This window comes from Lepisosteus platostomus, chromosome 10 (genome assembly GCF_059453375.1).
Source record: "Lepisosteus platostomus isolate fLepPlt1 chromosome 10, fLepPlt1.hap1, whole genome shotgun sequence".
NCBI classification, from domain to species: Eukaryota; Metazoa; Chordata; class Actinopteri; order Semionotiformes; family Lepisosteidae; genus Lepisosteus; species Lepisosteus platostomus.
This window is the reverse complement of record NC_142620.1, coordinates 7,879,239-7,899,952: the sequence shown is the minus strand read 5'-3', so window position 1 is coordinate 7,899,952 and position 20,714 is coordinate 7,879,239. Positions and strand designations below refer to the sequence as shown.

At 41.6% G+C, this 20,714-nt stretch overlaps 1 protein-coding gene across 2 annotated transcripts; it reads left to right on the top strand.

The window, feature by feature from the left end:
• The first annotated feature begins 1,383 nt into the window (after positions 1 to 1,383).
• Positions 1,384 to 19,456, top strand: LOC148653183 (coiled-coil domain-containing protein 170-like). Of its 2 annotated transcripts, none has more exons than XM_088647873.1 (11): positions 1,384 to 1,780; positions 6,859 to 6,963; positions 7,214 to 7,464; positions 8,065 to 8,209; positions 8,741 to 8,926; positions 12,939 to 13,256; positions 15,093 to 15,293; positions 16,616 to 16,789; positions 16,959 to 17,201; positions 17,619 to 17,843; positions 18,280 to 19,456. In XM_088647873.1, the coding sequence occupies exons 1-11, from the start codon at positions 1,643 to 1,645 to the stop codon at positions 18,496 to 18,498; spliced, it is 2,205 nt and encodes a 734-aa protein (XP_088503999.1). In that variant the 5' UTR covers positions 1,384 to 1,642; the 3' UTR covers positions 18,499 to 19,456. The 2 variants fall into 2 exon arrangements, with proteins under 2 accessions (XP_088503999.1, XP_088503998.1); XM_088647872.1 differs by having other exon boundaries at positions 1,386 to 1,780; positions 18,214 to 18,793.
• Positions 19,457 to 20,714: the final 1,258 nt, after the last annotated feature.

Genomic DNA, 20,714 nt, shown 5'->3' with positions numbered 1-20,714 from the left:
GATCAATTCTAATTGGCATTCATTGCCAGCATTTAATCGGGAAACCCATCTCATTCCATCTTCCTGAAGCAAACTCACAGACCAGTGTGCTCTGTGGTCTACTGTTAGTATGTTAACACAAGGCTCTTGAGTTATTTCATGTCACAGCTGACATCACAACAAATATCAGCACTTTTATAAAATGAGCAAGGGCTGACACCTTGAGGTGAACTGAAGAAGTTATACAGTACATGTCCTGTTTCAGCCATGATTGTCAGTTTCTCTGCCAAGCTGCAGTCACATACTTCAATTTTCTTTGTAAATGAAAAGCTACAGAATGTACAGTATGTCATTCTAAATCATGTACAAACTTGATGTTGCTTTTTTGAGAACAGAATGCTCTACAGTATATAAAAATGTATTATTCAGATTTACAGTGTATGGTTTGGCTTCCGTGCTTCAGCTCCTTGTGGATAAAGAATCTTTCAGAGCTGTGGATTTTGAATCTGTTTAAATCAGATGTAAGACCATAGAAATGGAGGCTACACCCATGAGTACCTCTCAATACACAGTAGTCATATTGATAACACATACAGTGTAACACTTAGTCAAACTGGCTTGCTGGTATACTTCGACCTACTGGCTAGATGCAGATTGTTCATGCCAGAAATTGCCCCTCCCAACACTCACAACCTGTATATTCTTAGGTTTAAATGCAAAAACAAGTTTGAACACACTTTCACATTGTGTTCCAAAAATCTGAAAAATACTCAAACACTGTATTTGTCTTTACACTGTATCTGTTTTTTTTGCTGTACTTTTCCCTCTGCTGCAGGTTGGTCCATAATTGTCCTGCAAACTGTGACAATCAGAGGTGAGAAGAATAGTTTTTTAGTGGTCAGCAGCGCTGCACTCGTCTTCATTCTAATCTTATTTAATCGAGTTTATTGTACTCCTTTGTAATCATATCAATTATTTTCTTTGTACCAACACTTAATGTAAAACCTTGTAAACAGTGTTATTCTACCTGGAATAAAAAAAAACTAAAATGTAAAATAAATAATAAATAAAAATAGTATTTAGAGAGGGGCACAGGTTCTTTCAAGGTCTGGATTACTCTGGATTGAGACACCAAAAGCAGCATAGGGATTTCTGTGTCCGAGTTCCTCTGTGTCTGCAGTCATGGGAAAATGATGGATTTGCTTGTGTAATGGACACAGGTTAGCCTTTGCACTCTGTGAAACATTGTTCCTAAACAATAGAGGGCAAAGTTGGCTTTTTCCGGCTCATCCTTTCCCTCTTGCACAATACAGTGCGAATGTTCTTAAATGCCTTCAGGTGTGCTGGGAGTTTCACTCGCCACTGTTGCTGGGGGGGTTGCTATAGAAACGGGACACGCCCACCACCCGTTGTGTTGTGGCAGCAGGGTCAACGCAGAATCAACTGTCTGACACCCCCGATGGAGGAAGCGCGATGAGGCTGTAATATCAATCTTTCTCATGGCATCTCGTGCCTGGTCACAAGCATTGGGGCACCCTGCCAGCCTTTAGCTGACAGGTCTTCTTGAGAGGGTGGCGCTGAGCAATTGTCACAGTGGGAAGGAGCAGAACCGGAACACGGTATTACATGCCCTCGTGCGTCTGACGGGTTAACTGTATCAGACATGTCCCAGTCACACAGCACCCGGAGCCCAGATCCCAGTGTACTGCAGGACACCCCCTGGATCCGAAGTCTGCTGCAGGGGTCCTCACCTGGACAGATAGCTGCCCCGCCAGCCTCCTCTGCGCACAGGCACTGTGAGGTGAGTACCGGGGGCACCGCAGGCCACAACAGCCAGGGCTGCGCGGTGCTGAAAGAGTTCAAAGTCATGCGTCTGTGAGACAGGGAGAGGGAAGGGGGAGTGAGAGGACTATTACTTTCATGTCATTAATTTCCTATGCAACATGAACCCCTCATTGAGAATAAGAAAAAAAGCAGATATTGTTAACATGGGAAACAGGCACTCTGCACCTTTCCTTCTTAGTGCACTTTCCCCTTCAGAACATGATGACGAGAACTGCCCATATGCATTGGACAATACATTCATTTTTCAGATGCGTATTCATATTTCTAGGGTTTTTTCTAATTGTACTAATACCTCACTGGAAACAGCTCATTAATAGTCGTTCTAATGAGGTCTAGGAAAGATATATCTTATTTTCTCTGGAAATCTGCATGTGTATGTACTGTAAGACCTGTAGCAGACATAAATCCATCCTTGTGTACTGTAAGTTCGTATCAAAAGATCTGACACAGGAATTTAAATAAATGTTCCAAATTTAAAGAGGCCTATAAAAATGTAAAAATATTTGAGGGGTTTATGTAGCATTAGAGTGGGTTGTTGAGTATTGGCTTTTGTTCACTTTAATTGGGTTTTAATTCAACTGATTTATTTTACATGTTCAAGGCTGCCACACTGGGAGAGGATGAGTTAAACACTTGTCACGGGCTGTAACAGCGTGATGTTTGCTCAATGTGCTGACAAACAGACCTTTTACGATTTTAACTCTTATTAAGTTCCCTAAATAAGAACCTTGCATTGACCCTATGTAGTTCAGATTATTCTCCTGGCAAATAGCCAAACTCAATTCAGCCAAACTCAATTCAAAAGCACAAAATGTTCTTTGATGTAATTGAAGAGGAAAAGCTGAAATTTCAATTTCCTATGAAAACTGAATCAAAACAAGCGACAATCATAGCAGATGTCTGAAAAATTACAAAAATGTTTTCAGATGCAGTGTACTATTGATTGAAAGTAAGATCTTGGTAATTTTTAATAAAGATGTCCACAGTGACATTCAATCATTAAGTTAAAGAAATCTGCACGTGAGACCAAGAATTGAGTAACGAATAACTATAGACATCTCAGGGAAGTCTGTATCAAAGCCCAGGATCAGTGGATGAAATGATACCACTTCCCCTGATCTTTGCACCTACACCTATATAAAGTTTTTAGTGCAAATCCAGGCATGTCTGGACATGTACTTGCAAAATACAATCCTCCTGTTGTTCACAACTGGGGCAATTTACATCTGATCGTCTACCAAGTGTTCCTTGGCTGCTTGTTTCCATGTGCTACAACTGAAAGCTCTCTTTTGTAAGGTGAAGAATTAGAACTTATTGATACAGCTCTCTTGTTATATAGACGGGAGAACTTTGTATAACCTAGAACTTAATATTAGCTGTTCTGCAGGAAACAACAAAACACAACATAAAAAAGGATCGTTTCTGTGGGATGAGGATCAATTTACATCTCAGCCAAGCAATTCACATGCTGTGCCAGATTGGGTATTTGTGAAAAAATTGTTCAATCAGAGGCTGGGGTCTGACAACACTTTGATTGAGTGTTACACGGTATCTTTTGAAGTAATTCTCTACTCCAAGAATCATGCATCAGGCAAAATTGGTTTCCTTTAAAAAATGTTGTTCTCACACACCTATTCTTTTTAATAATGATAAATCCTTGCTTTTACCAGCCAAACCACATTCAAAACTCCCCCTCATCCACCCTAGGATCTGCCAGAGAAAGAATGGCTCACAAAAAAACAGCAATGACAGACTCATGTATTCCACCTTGTACATAACAACAGAGGAGCATCAGAACAGGTTCATCAATACGATCTCATTGCATGATGCAACCATTTAGAAGCCTCTTTGGAATCAGAATTAATTTCCATTTAAATTTATGGGGAAAAGATTGAACTTTGAAAACTGAACAAATCTGTTTACACGGCTCGTAGAGCTGCCTTCAATTATGTTTGAATCCATAACAGGCAGCTGCTGACTCACATACCCTTTATAATGCATCTCTAATGGTTTCAGCCATTTCATCTAGTCAAATTTCCATTAGCATTTGCATCTAAGCACACCAGGCCTGTTCTGCAAATATCCTAGGCACTAGCAGATTTATAGGCTGGGGTCTGTCCTGTGGATGCACAGTGCCGGTAATGCAGAAGATGCTTTCTCAGAAATGGTTCCTGATGCTTTGCAAAGCTGTCCTCATCTCACGCCAGCGGATAGGCCCTCTTGTCTGATGTTTTTTTAATCTTGAATTATTTAATTTAGGAGCTCAATCATCACACTAAGTTGTTCTAAACCAGGAAACTTTGCTATGCCCGTGCTGTAAACAGTGCTGGGACTTGGTTTTTGCTGTAAACTTGACAGGTTTTGTCCTGAAAAATTGACTGGTAATCACATTTCCTAAGTATTTTATTGGTAATAAATGTAACTCGGCCCTGGAGGTGGCATGGGGTATTGGATGTGCCTTTGGTGCATGACTGGCAGGCTGTGGGTTCGAGTCTCTGCTTCAGACACTGCTGTAGTACTATGGGAGAGATACTTTACCTCAGCTGCTTTAGTTCACCCAGTTGCACAAATAGGATACATACAAATAGGATACAGCGCCTGGCTGGCGGTGATCCCTGTGACAGACTGGTGTTCCATCCAGGGGAGGTGTGTCTCTCTAGTCTACTCAATTCTACAAAAACTAGAAACTAGAATGAACTCTGGCCTCGTGTGGCTACTGTTTCTGCTGAGGACGTCACCCTTTTCAACTCTACCCTCTTCAGTCAATCAAACAAGCCGATAGCATGGAACCTCTTTATTTTAAAGGAGCAAAAGTATTCAGACTGTTGGGTGAGAGGTGTCCCTTGTTGGTCAGGTGGTTGTTTTTGGGTAATAACACTGATAAAAGAGCTGTGAACATCCTATCAATCAATCTCGCTTTGGCTTCAGTCTTTGGAGGCTAACGTTGAAAGTCAAAATGCAAACCAAAGAACGTTGAAGGAAGCCAAGCAATTTTGAAACTGAAAGAAAGGAAAATGCACTCATATTAATCTTACAACTACAAATACAAATTGCTTGACTGTAAAGCAGAAAGAGTGTTGCTGTCCAGATCCTTTTGGAAGCCCCTGTAGTTTTAAACAAGAGGCATCCACAGAGCAATACCCCAACATTGATAAAAAAATGAATTCCCACAAGAACACAGTGAAACTTTCAGTTCTGTAAAATTGAAATTGCCAACATCTTGTTGCAGAGTAATGAAAAAAGAAAGTGGGTCATTATTCTTCTGGACAACCCTCCTAGTTTCTTATTGTTGTCATTTGTAATAACAGCTTAGATCTGCATGCGGGATACTCACCCTCATCTACGTTGCTACAGGAAATGCTACACAAACATAACAGGTGGTTAAGGGTACTGAGTAGAATTACAAGATAAAGATTTACTTAGATTCAGCAGAAGATGGAGCTGTTGCACTACCTCTAAGCTGAGCATTTTTAACTGACGTTCCTCTGTCTAGTGGTCACTTCGATAGAAAAGGATTATTTGAGTCCCCAGTGATCTCCTGGTGTTCAGGAGATGAATTACCTCACCTCAAGTTTACAAGTCATCTGTAAGACTGAGAATCTGTGAGACGTCCTGATTTAGTTGAAAAGGATATAATAATTAATGGTAAATTGATGGCAAACTATAACTATATATAATTGTATTCTTCTGAATTAACAAAATATGAATGGCCCTGGACTTCAGTGTGAATGGAGATCCCAACTCTATCTTATGTCTAAACAGCGAAAGAGTATCTTCATCCAGTTTCAGATCTGTCTTCTTGCTCAGTAACCATATCCTAGGCACTGCGATTTGCACCTTACTGGAACTACAACAGTTATTCTTGTTCCTTGTTTTGCTCATTTAAATGTTCTTGACATATGCCTGACACACATGATTGGGCATTCTGGACGTGAGTTTCACATCTGGTCTACAGCTGGGGAGATCTGCTCAAGTGCAACTGGTGGTTCACAGGTTGACTTACTGAAAATCTTACAGCAGTCTCAGCTGTAAGTAGTGAAAAGTCTGACTGCAGGACTTCTCTTGGGAGCATGCAGCAATAGTCTGTACTTCCATGACACCTTCCTGGCACCAACCCGTAAGTTTCTGTATTAAATCATCCCTTGGCTTTATTGCTGAATAGGCTTCTGCACATTTTCGGGAAGTAACCAGGTCCTTTGATCTAGATCCATGTCTTTACTTTGAGGTGGAAATTATGAATGGTTCTGACTGTGATGGTTTTCTGTGAAAGTGTGCCTGAAGTCCGATTCCCACTCTGGCCTCCTGTTCAGAGGGGAGCCCCTGACATTGTTATTAATGGACAGGAGGCCCAGAGTTAGAAGAGAGAGCCTTCAGGCCCTTCATGTTGGACTGAACAGCTGGCTAGTTTCATTGATTCCTCCAAATCTTATCGAAGGCCAGAGGATATGCGGTGAGGGAGGCATTATTTCATTCTGATTGTGTCAAGAATATGAATATGGTCTCTCTTCAATGCTTTCATTACTGTACGTCATCTGTGGAAGCATTAAGTTTTGAATGAAAAGAATAAGTTATTTTGCAAATCTATACAGGGTGGAGTTTTAAGCTTTTAGTTTTTTACCATTCAGGTTCACAGGGAAAAAGACGATATACAAAAATCTTGGTCGTGGTTCTGAAACAAGGCAAAGAAGCATAGACTCATTATTTCTCCCCCTGTATCCCAAAGCCCAAGGAGTTTGAGACTAATTGCTATAATAATTTTTAAGGGGGTAAAACAAGCAAATAATGTAGTGCTACACTTTAATGAGGTACTGTACCTAATGTAGTACTACTTCAAATGTCAGGTATGAAATCACACTTTATTGCTTTAGCTCAATGTAGGTTGACCATGAAACTGTGACCCAGGAAGTGTGAAGAATTACACCCTAATACATGAAATGCTACAAACCAAAAGTGCCTCATGCTCCAGTTTCAACATGCAGAATTATTCACAGGACCAGGACTGATGAGGAAGCTAAACCAGTTCTTCTTTAATAGGGATCATTAGATCAACTACAGAGTTCTCCCAACCAGACACCTCTGCATTCCTATGAGAGATGGATCGCTGGCAATGCTTACAGAGAAAATACAGCACAGGGAGAGGTAAGACGTAAAAACAAGCAAAATTCTAAAGGACCAAAAACATGAAAAATAAATATCTTGTGGAAGACATAGCACTGTTATATTATATTTTGAAAAAATAAAGGTAGATCTTAACAAAAGAAGTGATCAAGCCACATTTTCCAAAGCACAATTTCTAACGCATCTGATCTTAAGCATCTTGAGGGTCAGCTCTGATCTTCCAGTTCCAAATGGGCTGGTCTCATGTTTCTGTACGTCTTGCGCACTAAAGGTCGGGGGACTCCAAACACACCTGCTTCCAAAAGCTCCATCAGCACAGAAGCCATGGGAGGAGCTGGTGGGGATGAAGCTCAGCAGCACTCTGCCGTCCGCCCCTGCCCAGGCCCCAGGACAGCAGGCCAGCGAAGGGCGCTGGACAAGGAGCGTGGCTGTACCCCTCCAGCCTGACCGCAGTCTGGGGGATTTCCACAGACAGAATGGCGAGCTTCAGCACAGAGTGTCCGAACTGGAGGAGAGAGTGAGGTGAGAGCGCCCACTCTTACAACAGCAGCTGTCTCATAAAAGAAGAACCTTTGGTCAAGGAGAAAGTTTGTATTCGCGCTGGAAAGCAACATGGTGCACGCACTGGCACATTCTGTTTCATTTTTTTATTATTTTTAAGTGTGAAAAACCCTCACGTTCATCTTCATGTTGAGTTTTTGTTTTATATGAACAACTGCTGTTCCTCTATTTCAGGAGCTGCTTGCTAATGAAATTGAAGACTTTTTACATATTAAGTAGGTTCTCCCTGAAAAATCCTGGACTGCAGGGAATCAAGATATTCTTGCATTGTTCATGCCGGTTATTAAATTAGTAAACATGAAATTGGAACAACTGCTTTACCATTATGCTGTATCATGAGGCATTACACCTGTAAAACATTTTTCCACTAAATTATTCAATAGTACGGTTCTATTTCCATTCTTCCTGTAGGTGTTCCTAATTTTAATTACTTTTCTGCTTGCAAATAAATGTCTGGCCTTTACACCACAGCCCAGATTCATTACAGCAGCAGATGGCCTTGTCTTCAGTGTTATTTCCCGCAAGGTAAGGCTAATGGCTTGACTGGTTCGGTGTGTGCAGGTTCCACCTTTCAATGCGAGAGGATGCAGAGCAGAGAGCCGCTGGCAGTGAGAAGAAGCTGGTGGATGTTATAGCAGGACTTGCATCAAGCCTAGGGCTGAGTGAAAAGGATCCAAAGAACTCCCTTGGTAACATGATACAGAGAGTGAGTATGTGTTACTGTATAGCACTACTGTTAGACAGTAGCCTGACATGAATGTTGAAATATGTTTCTTCGTACACCCTGTAATTAGGCCTAACTTGTGCTGATTCATTGATTATGATGTTTTTCCCCGTAGCACTGCAAATATTCTCTTTCCATGGCTAAGTGGTCCGTGAAAGTGTGTGTCCAGATTGCAGAATAAACTGTATGGAGCAGAGGCAGTGCATTACCAGGCTTAAAGAACTAATTAATATTCCCACCCCCAATCCACAGATGGTTATAATAATCTTACGACTTTTCATCAATGTGGAAAAATACAACTATGGTGTATTAAACCACTCACAACCAATCACCACATGAATTTTCAACACTTTATAGCTGAGCAGAAAGTGAGATTATTAATTTATTATAGCGCTTTGCTACAGTAGGATACAGTACTTGGCTTGACTGAGACTGAGGGTTTCTGTCCCTAAATCTGCCAACATTGTTATTGTATTGTATTTTTTTAATGCTATTCTTTATTTTATGAGAAAGGTTTCTAAGTTGCGGGAGGAAAATTTGCAGCAGAAGGCGACGATAGGCAGCCTGAAGGAAGCTCTAGATAGTCAAGACCTGGAGTTCAAGACCAGTCGAGAAACGATCCTGAAGCTGGTGGGAGAAGTGAACCAGGAGCAGCGAGCTGCTGCCTCTCGAGCAGAGGAGCTCACTGCACTCAAGAGGGTAGGGCTCCCTGTCTGATGTTTTCTGTTTGGGTCTAGCCAGGGCTTGATTATTATAACGTCACTGACCTTTCGCAACACGTAGGAGACAGATGGGATTGGGAAGCTCAGGAGAAGAGACAGGTAGACCAGTTCTCATCATTTATCCAGCTACAAGATACAAACTCAGTTTTATGTTTTAGAAAGTGAGATGTTAAAACTGACTAAACATGTATGTGTCATGTTGTGCCTTCTATATTATTGAAGCCTCCAAAGTATTAAAAACTTTAAATACACATACAATCCTATCAAAATAAAATTGCATGAATTGAGAGGTCTGTTCCTGTTGTACTGCTCAGGCTAATGGAAAAGAGCTGATCCTCTGTACACAAGTTCATTAGAATGTGGGGGAGGCTTTTGCAAAGGGGAAATCTCTTAAATGAAATGAAACAGAATTTCATTTTGCTTTGCCATGTGTTAGTGGTACTCACTCAAGTTCCACGCACTTTTACTGAAAACAAATTCATAGCTTTTTTTTTGCTTCCTTTATTGCTTTGTGCTTATTTGCAGCCCCAGGAGCCGTTAACATTTAACATTCTACTTATTGAGATGGCTCATTAAAATACATTTTGTTTTACAAATTATAGGATATGGATGTTAACTAAAACTGTTTGTGAAAGACACATCCATTAGAACGTAAAAGGTTACACCAGAGAACGGGCTGTAGGATAATTGTTAAGCCATTATTAGCATGCGATTAATCCACAAATCAATCCATTGACCCATTCAATATCAGAAAGCTGCTTTTTCCTGTTAAGAGTTGCAGCAAATCAGACGCTAACCTGGAAGCAAAGAGCAGAAAGTGTACTGTAACTACACGCTGGACAGGACACCAGTACATGGAAGTGGACACACACACTGGACACACCAGTGGACAGGAGCCTACAGGGAAAAATTTACCTTTAACCTTTTCTAGTATGTCTTTGAGGAGTGAAAGGAAACCAGAGCACCTGGAAAAATTCCATTCCAGCTGTGGAAAACAAGTAATCACCATGCCTGGCTACAGCTGAATCCAGGACAATTGAGCTGTGAGGCATCAGTACTGATTGCCTCACCACTCTGGTGCACAAATATTTTGTGATTCTTTGATTCTTAGTAAAAAAGGTGTTTGTGGTGATAATATTGTAATGTGTTATATGTGGGACAATCTCGCAAACATTCCAACTAAACACATCTTTACCTCACAAAGGACTTATTTAGCCTTCTACGTTCCTGGAATGCGAACTAGAACTGTCCATTTTTACCAAATCAGCTTTTTTAAAAGAAGAAATCCAATATCTCCATTGTCCTGTGCTTCGCTCTTCACGTTTTGCCATTAACATATTAAAAACTGTTTCTGCCTTTCTTTATTTCCCCTGAGGTGTGTTTTAGCCGAACCTTGTGTTGCTCATTGCCTTAAGGCCTTAAAGTGACAAAAAAGAGCGTGACATTAGGGTGTCGTGTTCAGAGAGAAAGAGAGAGAAGGCCAGAGCCAGACGGATTACAAATTGTATTTTTTAATCTACATCAAAGAGCCAAAGCCATTCGTATTTGATATGTTCCTTTTTGTACTTTTTGTGTAATTGAGACAATTCCAAATCAGTTTCTGATTTCATTTTCAGTAACATCTGGGCTCTGTGAACCTTGCGCCTCGGAAGCCACAGAGCCCCTTCACAGTCACAATGAGTTTCTCCGGCTCGTCTCTGACCGTGTTGACCTCTCCCTCCTCCATTGTTGCTGATAGAGCAGACTCGGAGGCAAGAAATCCGCCGCTGAATGGGACTCGAACACCATTTACGATTCCCCAGCTGCATTTCAGTGCCTGTCCTCAATGAGAGTACACGTGGAAGAGGGCTGCAGGGTTTTTTTTTCCTCTGAATACAACAGTTAAATTACGAAATCCCTGGCTTAATTCTGTGCCTTCTTTAAATCCGCTTTTCATAAGAGAATCAAATAAAAAAGAGCTGTTGTTCTTCCTTGTAAATGCCTGAGCCTGGGTATGAATATTCAATTTCATTCCAGCAGTGCTGAAAAACAGGATAAAGGTATTTTTTTAATAAAGTTAAGATTTTGCTTAGATTATAAAGATAAAAGTAATAAAGCCAATCTTATCTAAATTGACGATTTAACCAGATAATAATGTTTCCAGACTTTTTTTTTTAAAAAGAAGATTGATATTGCTCTGCTTTTCTGTCATTTTCAGCAACGTTGTTTTTCATGAGTCTTTGTGCCAACTCCCATGAGATCATAATCCGTCCATAAAGTATTAAAAATCATGAGTTTCACTCTTCTGTCTACCCCTCCATGTTAGGCTGTTTTATTTTGCCATGATACCTCCCTAATTACAAATAGCATAATTATCCTAATTTTATAGTCCTGTTCTGCAGCAGGGATAATCCTGACCTTGATCAAGGCCATGATTACCATGTACAAATTCCAGTTCTGAATGTAACCTGATCAGCCTTTGAAAAGGCTTTATTACAAAGTGGAATTATGCTTTTTTTTGGTATTTGATTTATGTTTGCACTAACAACTGACTACATTGGGAAACTTTCAGGATATCAAATTTGAAAAGCTGTAGGGTGGTCACTGGGCTCCAGAAAAGCCACAGACCTTTGAGCTAGAACAATATTTTTAAGTTTCTCTAGGATTGAAAATCATCAGCTTTAAGTTGATGTCATCAGCTAACCTGAGGGCTAGATTGTAGCTGAATGTTCTCTGTTAATTAAGTGTCCTTATAAAATTACCTGATTTATAAAATACAGTAAATAAAATGAGATGTGTGGCCCTGCTTTCTCAGAGCTGCACACATTCTTCTCTGTTCTGGACACATCCTGAAAGACTGCAGGTCAACTGAACAAATGTAAGATGTTTGACGTGGCTCTCCAGGTAAAAGCCACTGCAATGTGTAACTCTTCCTCTAAGAGGTGCCCATTCCAGACTAATGAAACAGGACATGGTGCCAAATCAACGTCAGGGCAGTGTACCAGGTGTGAATCCATGATTCTGGAATTATTGCCAAACCAAACCAGTTAAGCCCTCCTTCTAGGAGGGGAAATGGGCTCTTTGTGTTGTAAAGATTAGGATTTAATTGAAGAGAGGCAGAGAAAACAACTGTACTGGGTTTGGGGAAACCCCCAGAATATCCAAGGGATTTTATTTAATAATTGAACTGCGATCTGAACAAAAGAATAACAGCTCATACTGTACCTGCACCTTGTGCTTTTAAAGACACACTATAAACTGAAATGTATTATTAATAATATCTGCTAAAATAATGAACTAGTATTTCCCATAACTATCTTCAGGATTTGCGAGTTGGGGTACGCTTCTTCACAGGGCAGGATTTTGAAGATTATCCAGGTTTCCTCCAGTCTTTTCAGCACACAGTGCAAAACATACCAACCTGCAACTCTGCAAGGGAAAGATATTTAGAAAGTAAGGAAATAGAAACAATGTATATACAGTATATGGAAGAAAGAACAAAAGAAAACATAAGGGAGGTATTCGCACACAGACTAGTGGATATTTTCAACGCTACTTTTGCTGTCACAGCTGTCCCAGTGACCTGCGGACACAGGACTGTGTCGGAATGGTCATATGGACTGGTGTGTTTCCTTCGAGCAGGAGCAGGAACAGGAGCCAGATCAGCGTAGGAAATCGAAGAGGACAAAACTATAACCAATCTCAGGCTCCAACAATCTGTCTGGAGCCTTTTACAAGCAATGAATCTGTCAGAATGCAATAAAAATAAAGGGAACGTACTCTTCAGATATTAAATATCTCTCAGTGTAATTTAGTCGCTGAACTAAATTGCTTTTAAATGAGGAAAATGTTTCTGTTGTGTTGGTTCATGCAGAGATCATTTCCTGTGCTCTAAGGTACATTCTGTTTCGATGCTATCTTTGACATCTTCTGCACTGCAAGCTACGTGTCCAGCTGAACTGTCCATGGCATTACAAATCTGAATTTTGCTGTAACTTCCTCTGATGCAGGGAAGAGACGAGGCTCTTGCCGTCAAAACGGCCTTGGAGAGAGAAGCGAAGCTGCTGCGAGAGAGGCTGGAGCAGAGCCAGAAGGAGTGGGGGCAGAGCCACCGGGAGCTGCAGGCAGCCGCCGCGCAGGCCGAGCAGCTGGAGCTCAGCCTGCAGTCCCAGCGCTGCGAGAACCGGGCGGCCCGCACCCTCCACAGCTCCTTCCTGCACAAGCTCGCCGGCCTGCTGAGCGACAGCGTCCTCGCGGTGCCCGAGTCCGAGGAGGCAGTGATCGAGAGAGTCCAGGAGCTCTGCAGCGCCACGCGGGACTGGAGACAGGTGAGCGGGGGCTGACGGGGGCTGTTGCACTCTGCTGTCCATATCCAGGTGTCCCACATAACCCATCTTGATGAATTTACTGTAGAACAACCATGTCAGAAATGTCTCTGTCCAGCCTCTTATGCTCTTTGCCATCAACGTCACGAGCAAGGAATGCAAAATACCATGGACTCTATCTCTGGTCCACCTACAGTGGGTGCTCTAAACAAGTTAGTGATGCTCATGCTTTTTAAACTCGAAAATGTCAGTGATTTTCAACATCTGTGACACTCAGATTGATCAGGCACTTCCAGCATTTCAGTGCATTCAGAATAGTCATTTGTTGATGCTCAGTGTGGTACGTGGGTACTAACCGTGCCATACAAATGGACAGTGATTGCGCCTATTCAGCACATGAATATCAATCTCAATTACAGGGCTTGACCTTGGTCTGTCCAAACTCTCAGTGTGATCATGTTAAAGTAAAGTCTCTTGAGCTTGTCCGGTTTCTGGAAGTGTCACTCATTAACTTCGGTACGCTGCAAGCTACGTGTCCATCTGAACTGTGCATGGCATTAAAAATCTGAATTTTGATGTAACTTTCTCTGATGCAGGGAAGAGACGAGGCTCTTGCTGTCACCTGCAAGACAATCAATTGTTTTTTTATGCACACACTCACTTTAAAGTGTGGCATAAAGCGCAAAGAAAAAGGTTAACCTCCAGCTCCTAAACTGACAGATTTTGTCCTTGTTTAAAACTCGAAACTAGCTTACTCTCAACACAGCAATTGAGAACAGGAGGGAGAAGTGCAGCACAGAAAATAGATGAGCAACAACAAACTAAAATGAGCTCCACTGAAGCCAAACTATTAGTAAATCACGTAGACCTTGGGAAATATGAGCTTCCTGGTAAATAGAGCTCTACATTACAGTACCAGCTGTAAAAAAAATGTTAGTTTGGAAGAGTCAAAGTCTTTCATTTCATTCGTTTTTTTTTTGAGATAATGACTTACTTGAAAAATACGTAAGGAGTACCTTCCAATGATTCCAAATGAAATGATTTGTGCCACTGCAATGCTAAAGGTCAAATGGATAAATACAACTCATTTCTGGAATGTTTAATTGCGCTTCATAGCTGGACAGATACTCCCTATCACGAAATGTACCGACACAGAATGTGAAGTACAGTACGGTCATAAATATCATCCAAGGTTTCCTTTAAAGCAGCAGTACAGCTCGAAAGTTGCTCAACTCAGAGCTGCGTCTCGCCTCCAGCCTGTGTAGCTCAGCTTCCAGCTCTGATTCCACTACCTGGCTGGTGTCCTTCTCAGGTGTTTCGCATCACTGCTGCAATGAGGAGTGGAACAAAGAGGCTTGTTCAGATGACTTTGAGAAGGAAATGCTCAGCTATGCACAGCTCCTAGAGCTTCATCTGCCTACCTCTTAAGAACAGTGGAGGGAATCAATCAATTGCCCTACTTTAGATAGCTTTAGTGCATTAAAGAAGAAAAATAATGTGTCAGCATCTATTTTGACTATGGAAAAACATGTACAGTACAAAAGCATGTAAAATTAAGAGTACATAATGGTTCCTTGGAGTATAATATGTATTAGCCTATGTGGTACAGTATATAATGTTCATTAAAGGGATGAAAAAAAACAAGCACGCAATCAAAAAGGAGCATTGCAGGATTATACAGCAGTAATTTAATTAGGCTATTAATTTGAAACAAATTATTTGCAGAGTCAATCACTGTTCTGCTTTTCTATTGAGCCTGTTTCCTCCCGTCGGAGTGGAGCTCGTAAAACGCGCGCGGTAATCCCAGCCGGGCTGGCTGTCTTGTCGTCCGGTGCCCAGAGGGAGGAGGAGTACGAGCGCAGGCTGCAGGGCATGAGCCGGCAGCTGGGGCAGCACTGCGAGCTCTACCAGCAGAGCGTGAGCCACAGCCAGAGCACGCAGGAGCTCCTGCGCCAGCACCGCGACACGCTGCGCCACGTGGAGGGGAGCCTGGCGGCGAAAAGCATGCTGAACGACGGCCTTTCCTTCGAGAAGCAAAAGGTGAAAGTCCGGGACCTTGGGATTACGTTAGAAAGGATTTCACAGTTACCTCTTAAGATGTGCATGTCTAATGGGGAAAGGTATCATCTTGTTAAAGTACCCATCTTCCTTTTCTGTATTCTACGTTTTGTAAGATATTGTGATATCTTTGCTCTCCAGCTCTCTGAATTTTCGGACTACGTTGCCATTATTGTAGATAGTAGAAGGGTGATGGAAGTCTTGATCAACTGAGAATAACAATAACATCACCTCGATATCACTAGGTGAAACCATGAAATGAATTGGGTTTCTGTTCTTTTTTTCCCTCGTAATCTCTTAAAAGGAGCTCCAAATGAGCTCTTTGTCAGCTTATAGCCCCGTTGTAGAGTGTTCCTCCTTCTGTTGATCTATCCTCAGATGTACAGTATTACACAGTTGAAATGTCATGCCATCCACAGATTCATGCATTCTATTAATGCTACACATAAAGATGAATTGTTTATGCACCTTGTCTGTGTTTTATTGCAAATGAGAAGTAGAAAGGGAGACCAAAAAGAAATCGTGGTGTTGCTGATTCAACAGCGGATGGATGGCAGCTGACTCCACCAGTCAACCACATGGTGATACTCATATCCCACGATACAGCAGGCTTGATGCTAGTTGGGAAAAGATGTATTGTAGCTACTGTAGGTTTGTCCTCTTCCGGATAGTCCCTGGCCTTTCAAGACACCAGGGACATTGGAATCATGTCTGTTGTCGGCACTGAAAAACAGGGAATATTGGAAAACATAAATTGGGTTGGTGAATGGTCAATAGTTACAGTATTAGTGGGCAACTACGTGAGACAGTTTGTGCCTTTTTGTGAGGTTTATTGGGCATTATTTAAATCTTTTCTGCTTATTTTATTTGGCCTCCATTCCACTGTACTATGCAATAAATCTGGTGCGATGTGATTTGGCTGCTTGGTTCTGAAACCCTCAAGTGCTGAAATTCCTCCATCGTCTCTTTCCGTTTTCCAGCAGACAGCACAACAAATCACTTGCAGTTATTAAATATACCGCTTTGTGTTTAACTTTGTATTCTAGAAAATCTGTGATACATCATTTCTGAATAATCTCAGAAACTATGGTAGTTTCATGAAGAAATTAAGCATTTGATTATTGAGCTATTTGTGTGTTTTTGTAAAGAACTGTAAATATGGATTTTCTAAGAAAGCACATTTTTATTTATGTATTTGGTAAAAGTGTCTATTTGGATAGATATTAGTCCCCAAGGGACAAAGGAGTTGCTTTCCTTGTTTCACTTTCCGAACTGTTGTAATAAAGGCTTGTGTCCCTTTGCAGCACATAATGTTTGTGAATGAGATGGCGCAGAAGCTGAATGTGGAGGAGGAGATCTCTGGCAAGCCCCTGCAGACTCAGTACAACGTACTGCTGTCCCGCGCAGAGCGGCTGTCCAGTTTGGGCAGCCAGTCCATCAGTGACTGCAGGGAGCTCATCTGTACCCTACAGCACAAGGTGGGCGTCCTCACCCTGAACATATGTCAAAAAAACATGTCCAATAGCACTGTATTTTACAAATGGGTTGGCACATGTGTTGGTTAATGAAAGGAGACCTAATCAGGGTATAAAAGGCTTTCTGAGCCTTTCCCACCCCTTTGTGAGTTTCACACTGTATCCATGCCAGGTTTCTTCTCAGAAAGAGAAGCTGGACAGAAAGAAGGCAGAGATCGAGAGCCTCCAGCAGAAGCTGAAGCTGAGGGAAGAAGAGAAGGACCTGTCTGCCCTGCTCCTGAGAGAGAAGATGGGGAGCAGAGAGACTGTCCTGCAGCTGGAGAGGAACATAGTGATGCTGCAGGGGCAGCTGAGTGACTTAGAGAGCACCAACCGCAGCCTGCAGGCACAGCTCGCTGAGGCCAGGCTTCTCCAGGTGACTTAGCAAACGAGTTACAGGAACTGAGCAACTGACACATCAGTGTGTTATTACTTTGAACTGCAGGGTCTTGAAACACAAATCTTCTCTACAAATTATCAGGTGCAAAAATCTATTCAGTACTATCCACTACTAATCCGAACAAATCTTATCAGTTCCTATCCACTATATTCCTACTGCATAACTCTAAAGTTGTATTGTGTGCAGTGAATATAGAGAAGGAATGCACTGTTAAAGGTGAATTGTGAATACTGCTTTGTGTAACAGCAAATCGATAGAGCAGGCTTTATAACCTGTGCATACCTGACATACTGTATAGATAGTAGTGTCTTTTCTGTCTCAGTTTTGTTTTTGTGACAAAAGGACACTCTTGGTTCATGTGGTCAACCAACAGCGTTCTCTCACATACTGTAGGTGAAGAAGGACGAAAAGACCAGAAACATGGAGGGGCTGAAAAAGTCGCTATCGGAGAGTAGGAGATTGAAAGAGCTGGCAGAGGAGACGGTGGCGTGCGTAAGAGAAGACCTGCAGCAGGAGAGCGAGGAGAGGCAGAGGGCTCAGACCACACTGCAGGCCATGTCCAATGAGCTCCGAATGACGAAGAGAGCCCTGCGTGAGGTGGCCAGGAGAGAGAGAGAGGTGAGACACAAGCCACAAAAGAAACGCTCTGCTGCCTTTACGCCAGTACAGACAGACATCTGGAATTATGTTTTCACCTCTTTTGCCACATAACATTTACATAAAATGAAGTTCAGGAATGGACAGTTTGGTTTATTCAGTGTATGAATTGCAGACACCATGATGATTGACTAAAAAGGCTAAACCTTCACACTACAGTATACAGTATATGATTTGGCAGAGGTACTATATTCTAAAAGTATTGAAGTAAATAAAATCATGGAAATTGCACTCTTGTGTTCATATTTTAGCATTTCGATGCTGCCTAAAACTGAACCAGGGTAGTTAATGACTGAAACCTAGACACTGTCTTTTCTAAAAAAACCCACAGCTGGTGGATTTTAAAGAATGCATCTTGAAGCTGCTGGGTCTGAATGTCAACACCATGGTCGCGCAGGAGAGCGACATTCTGGCTCAGCTGGAGAGGCGTCTGCGAGACTCACACGGGGGCAACGGGGGCCAGGTGAGGAGAGACAGGCCTCCAGGAGGGACAGCCCCGAGCGACCCCACACCTGGCAGGGCTCAGCCGAAGGCACCGGGCCTGGCCCCCAACCCCAGGGCCACAGTCCAGCATGTCATCTCTGCCAGAGCTGCGCTTCCAGCGAGCGAGTGGTGAATACAAAGCACAGAACGACACCTCCCTCGTTCTGGATGTGCAAAAGTACAGTTCAGCCCTCATTTCAATCACTCAGATGGACAGACTACAGAAGAATGGCTGGCATCAAACACTTGTCCAACAAATGCATTACAGATGCACAGAGACTAACATTTTTATTACCCATCCATTTAGCTTCTGCTTCTGCTTCAGTGTGATTCTAATGCAACTGCAGGTCACTAAGAAGTATGTCTAATTTTAGCTGGTGTGTATTTTCACCCTTAAATAAAGAGTGACAACAAATGCAACATTTAAAGTGAATAGATCTGAGTGAAGGTGTCTACTGTATCTTTAAAAAAATGATTTACATTTAAGATCAGTATACTAATAGTCCCAGTCATATCTATAAGCATATTGCTGGTAATGATAAATCTCTTCCTCCTTTGATCACAAAACTCCTGCTGCAATATTGCAAACCATTGTTGTTTATAAAGGAAAATGGTGAAAGTGGTGAATTACTTCTGAGATAGATGCCTGCCTTTACAAATGTCCAGATACTCTTCACATTCTCCTCCACAGGCTGCGATTATTGAAATTGTAGATACAGTGTGGCAGAAGCCTGTAATTCAGAAATGATTAGGGCAGAATCCTCCGTTTCAACCTGCACATGATGTAATGAAAGACACACCGCATTGCAGATAGCAAATGGAATTCAATTTGCTTTTTGGTTCTGTATCTTCAATGATTAAGGCAAAATGCGTAATTTATGGAACAAATTACTTACCTGAAAGATAAATTATTTCTTGTCTGAATTAAACTGATTGGGAACAGAAGTGAATGTGGAACTAAGAACAGACTGTTACTTTCTTTTGCCATTGTACTGCACAGCTAGGTTCACAAAAATACAATTCCAGTTAACCCAGGTTGAAATACTTGTTCAATTTCTGAATAAAATAAAAAAAATGGAGATGTCATAATATTTTCAAAGTGGGACCCCATCTGTCCAATGAAATGACTGATATAGAAATACTTAGTTTCATTCTTCCAGCATTAAGTACTGTGATGGAGACAAAACACAAAATAATCCCTAAAAATTGACTAACCTGTGTCTGATGTTACTCACAGCAATTCTGGAAAGATTGGCATCCCTTCATGGGTCACACCACATTTATGCTTACAGTATTACATTCCATGTGTTTATACTGTATGTGTCTGTCATTTTTGTTGTCCGGCTGTTAAAATATACCTTACAAATAAACAGGGAATATTGGGTTCCCTGCTAAGATCCCCCTAAGCTTGGCTAATAGAAATGTACAGTAGGACATTTATCAAGAATATTGTCTTGCCAGACCTCTAACAGAGGGGGCCTGAAACGAAACAATGCAGTTCTTTCACACTTCATCGGGCTACATGGGCTGTAAATATACAGCCGATAAAGAGCCAAGTCCATCAGTAAAACACCAGAAGAATAAAGCAAAGAGTGAAGAGGGAATCCTCCTCTCAGAGCTCACAGTTCTCCTGGGCATGGCTCCCAAACCACCCAAACAGTTTCAGGTTAGCAAACGGGTTTCGAGTCCCAGGATCCACTGGATTCCTTCTTTTCGGAGTTCCAGATGTTTCCAACAAGTCTATGTATTCTAAGAGCTTCAGTCAAATTACCTGGATCATTTCATTCATCTTCATGTGGTGTTCTCCTTGAATTCTGGCAACATATTTCATTATAGCCAGTTGTTATATAGTTCTTACCGGGTGTTTTTCTGTATTTCTGGGAGTATTTCTCCCAGATTCGTTTCTCTTTCTATTTGTTTTGAATGGCTAAAATATAAGGTAAAGGAGAACTCTTTAAACCAGGGGTGGCAAATTCCATTTTTAAACTTATTAAAACCTACAGTATATTAGATTAACCCAGCATTAATACATTGAATAACCCACTAGGAATTGATCCCTGAAAATCATTAATATTTTCAGACAAACTTCAGACTGTTGTCTTATATTAATGTTTTGTTTTTCATTTTCTACTTTGTGGGAACTGCTAGGCATTTATAACGTGCATCATGTGCAGAGCCTAACCTAAATTTTATATATTTTCTAAGTCCCTACCACTTCCACATGTTCAACTTTAAGAGCCAAAAAAGACATTCATTTCATATGCAGGTATCAGCCACTAAAAGCAGCCTCTCTCTGAACTAAACACCCAGGAGACCACTTATCCCCCAGGAAATCTAATTCTGCCCTTG

Excerpts from the sequence above, each read along its gene's own strand:
- LOC148653183 (XM_088647872.1), top strand. The coding sequence starts at position 1,643 with ATGTCCCAGTCACACAGCACCCGGAGCCCAGATCCCAGTGTACTGCAG. Across the intron at positions 6,964-7,213 it reads AAAATACAGCACAGGGAGAG|GTCGGGGGACTCCAAACACA; the intron begins GTAAGACGTAAA and ends TGCGCACTAAAG. Across the intron at positions 7,465-8,064 it reads GAACTGGAGGAGAGAGTGAG|GTTCCACCTTTCAATGCGAG; the intron begins GTGAGAGCGCCC and ends CGGTGTGTGCAG.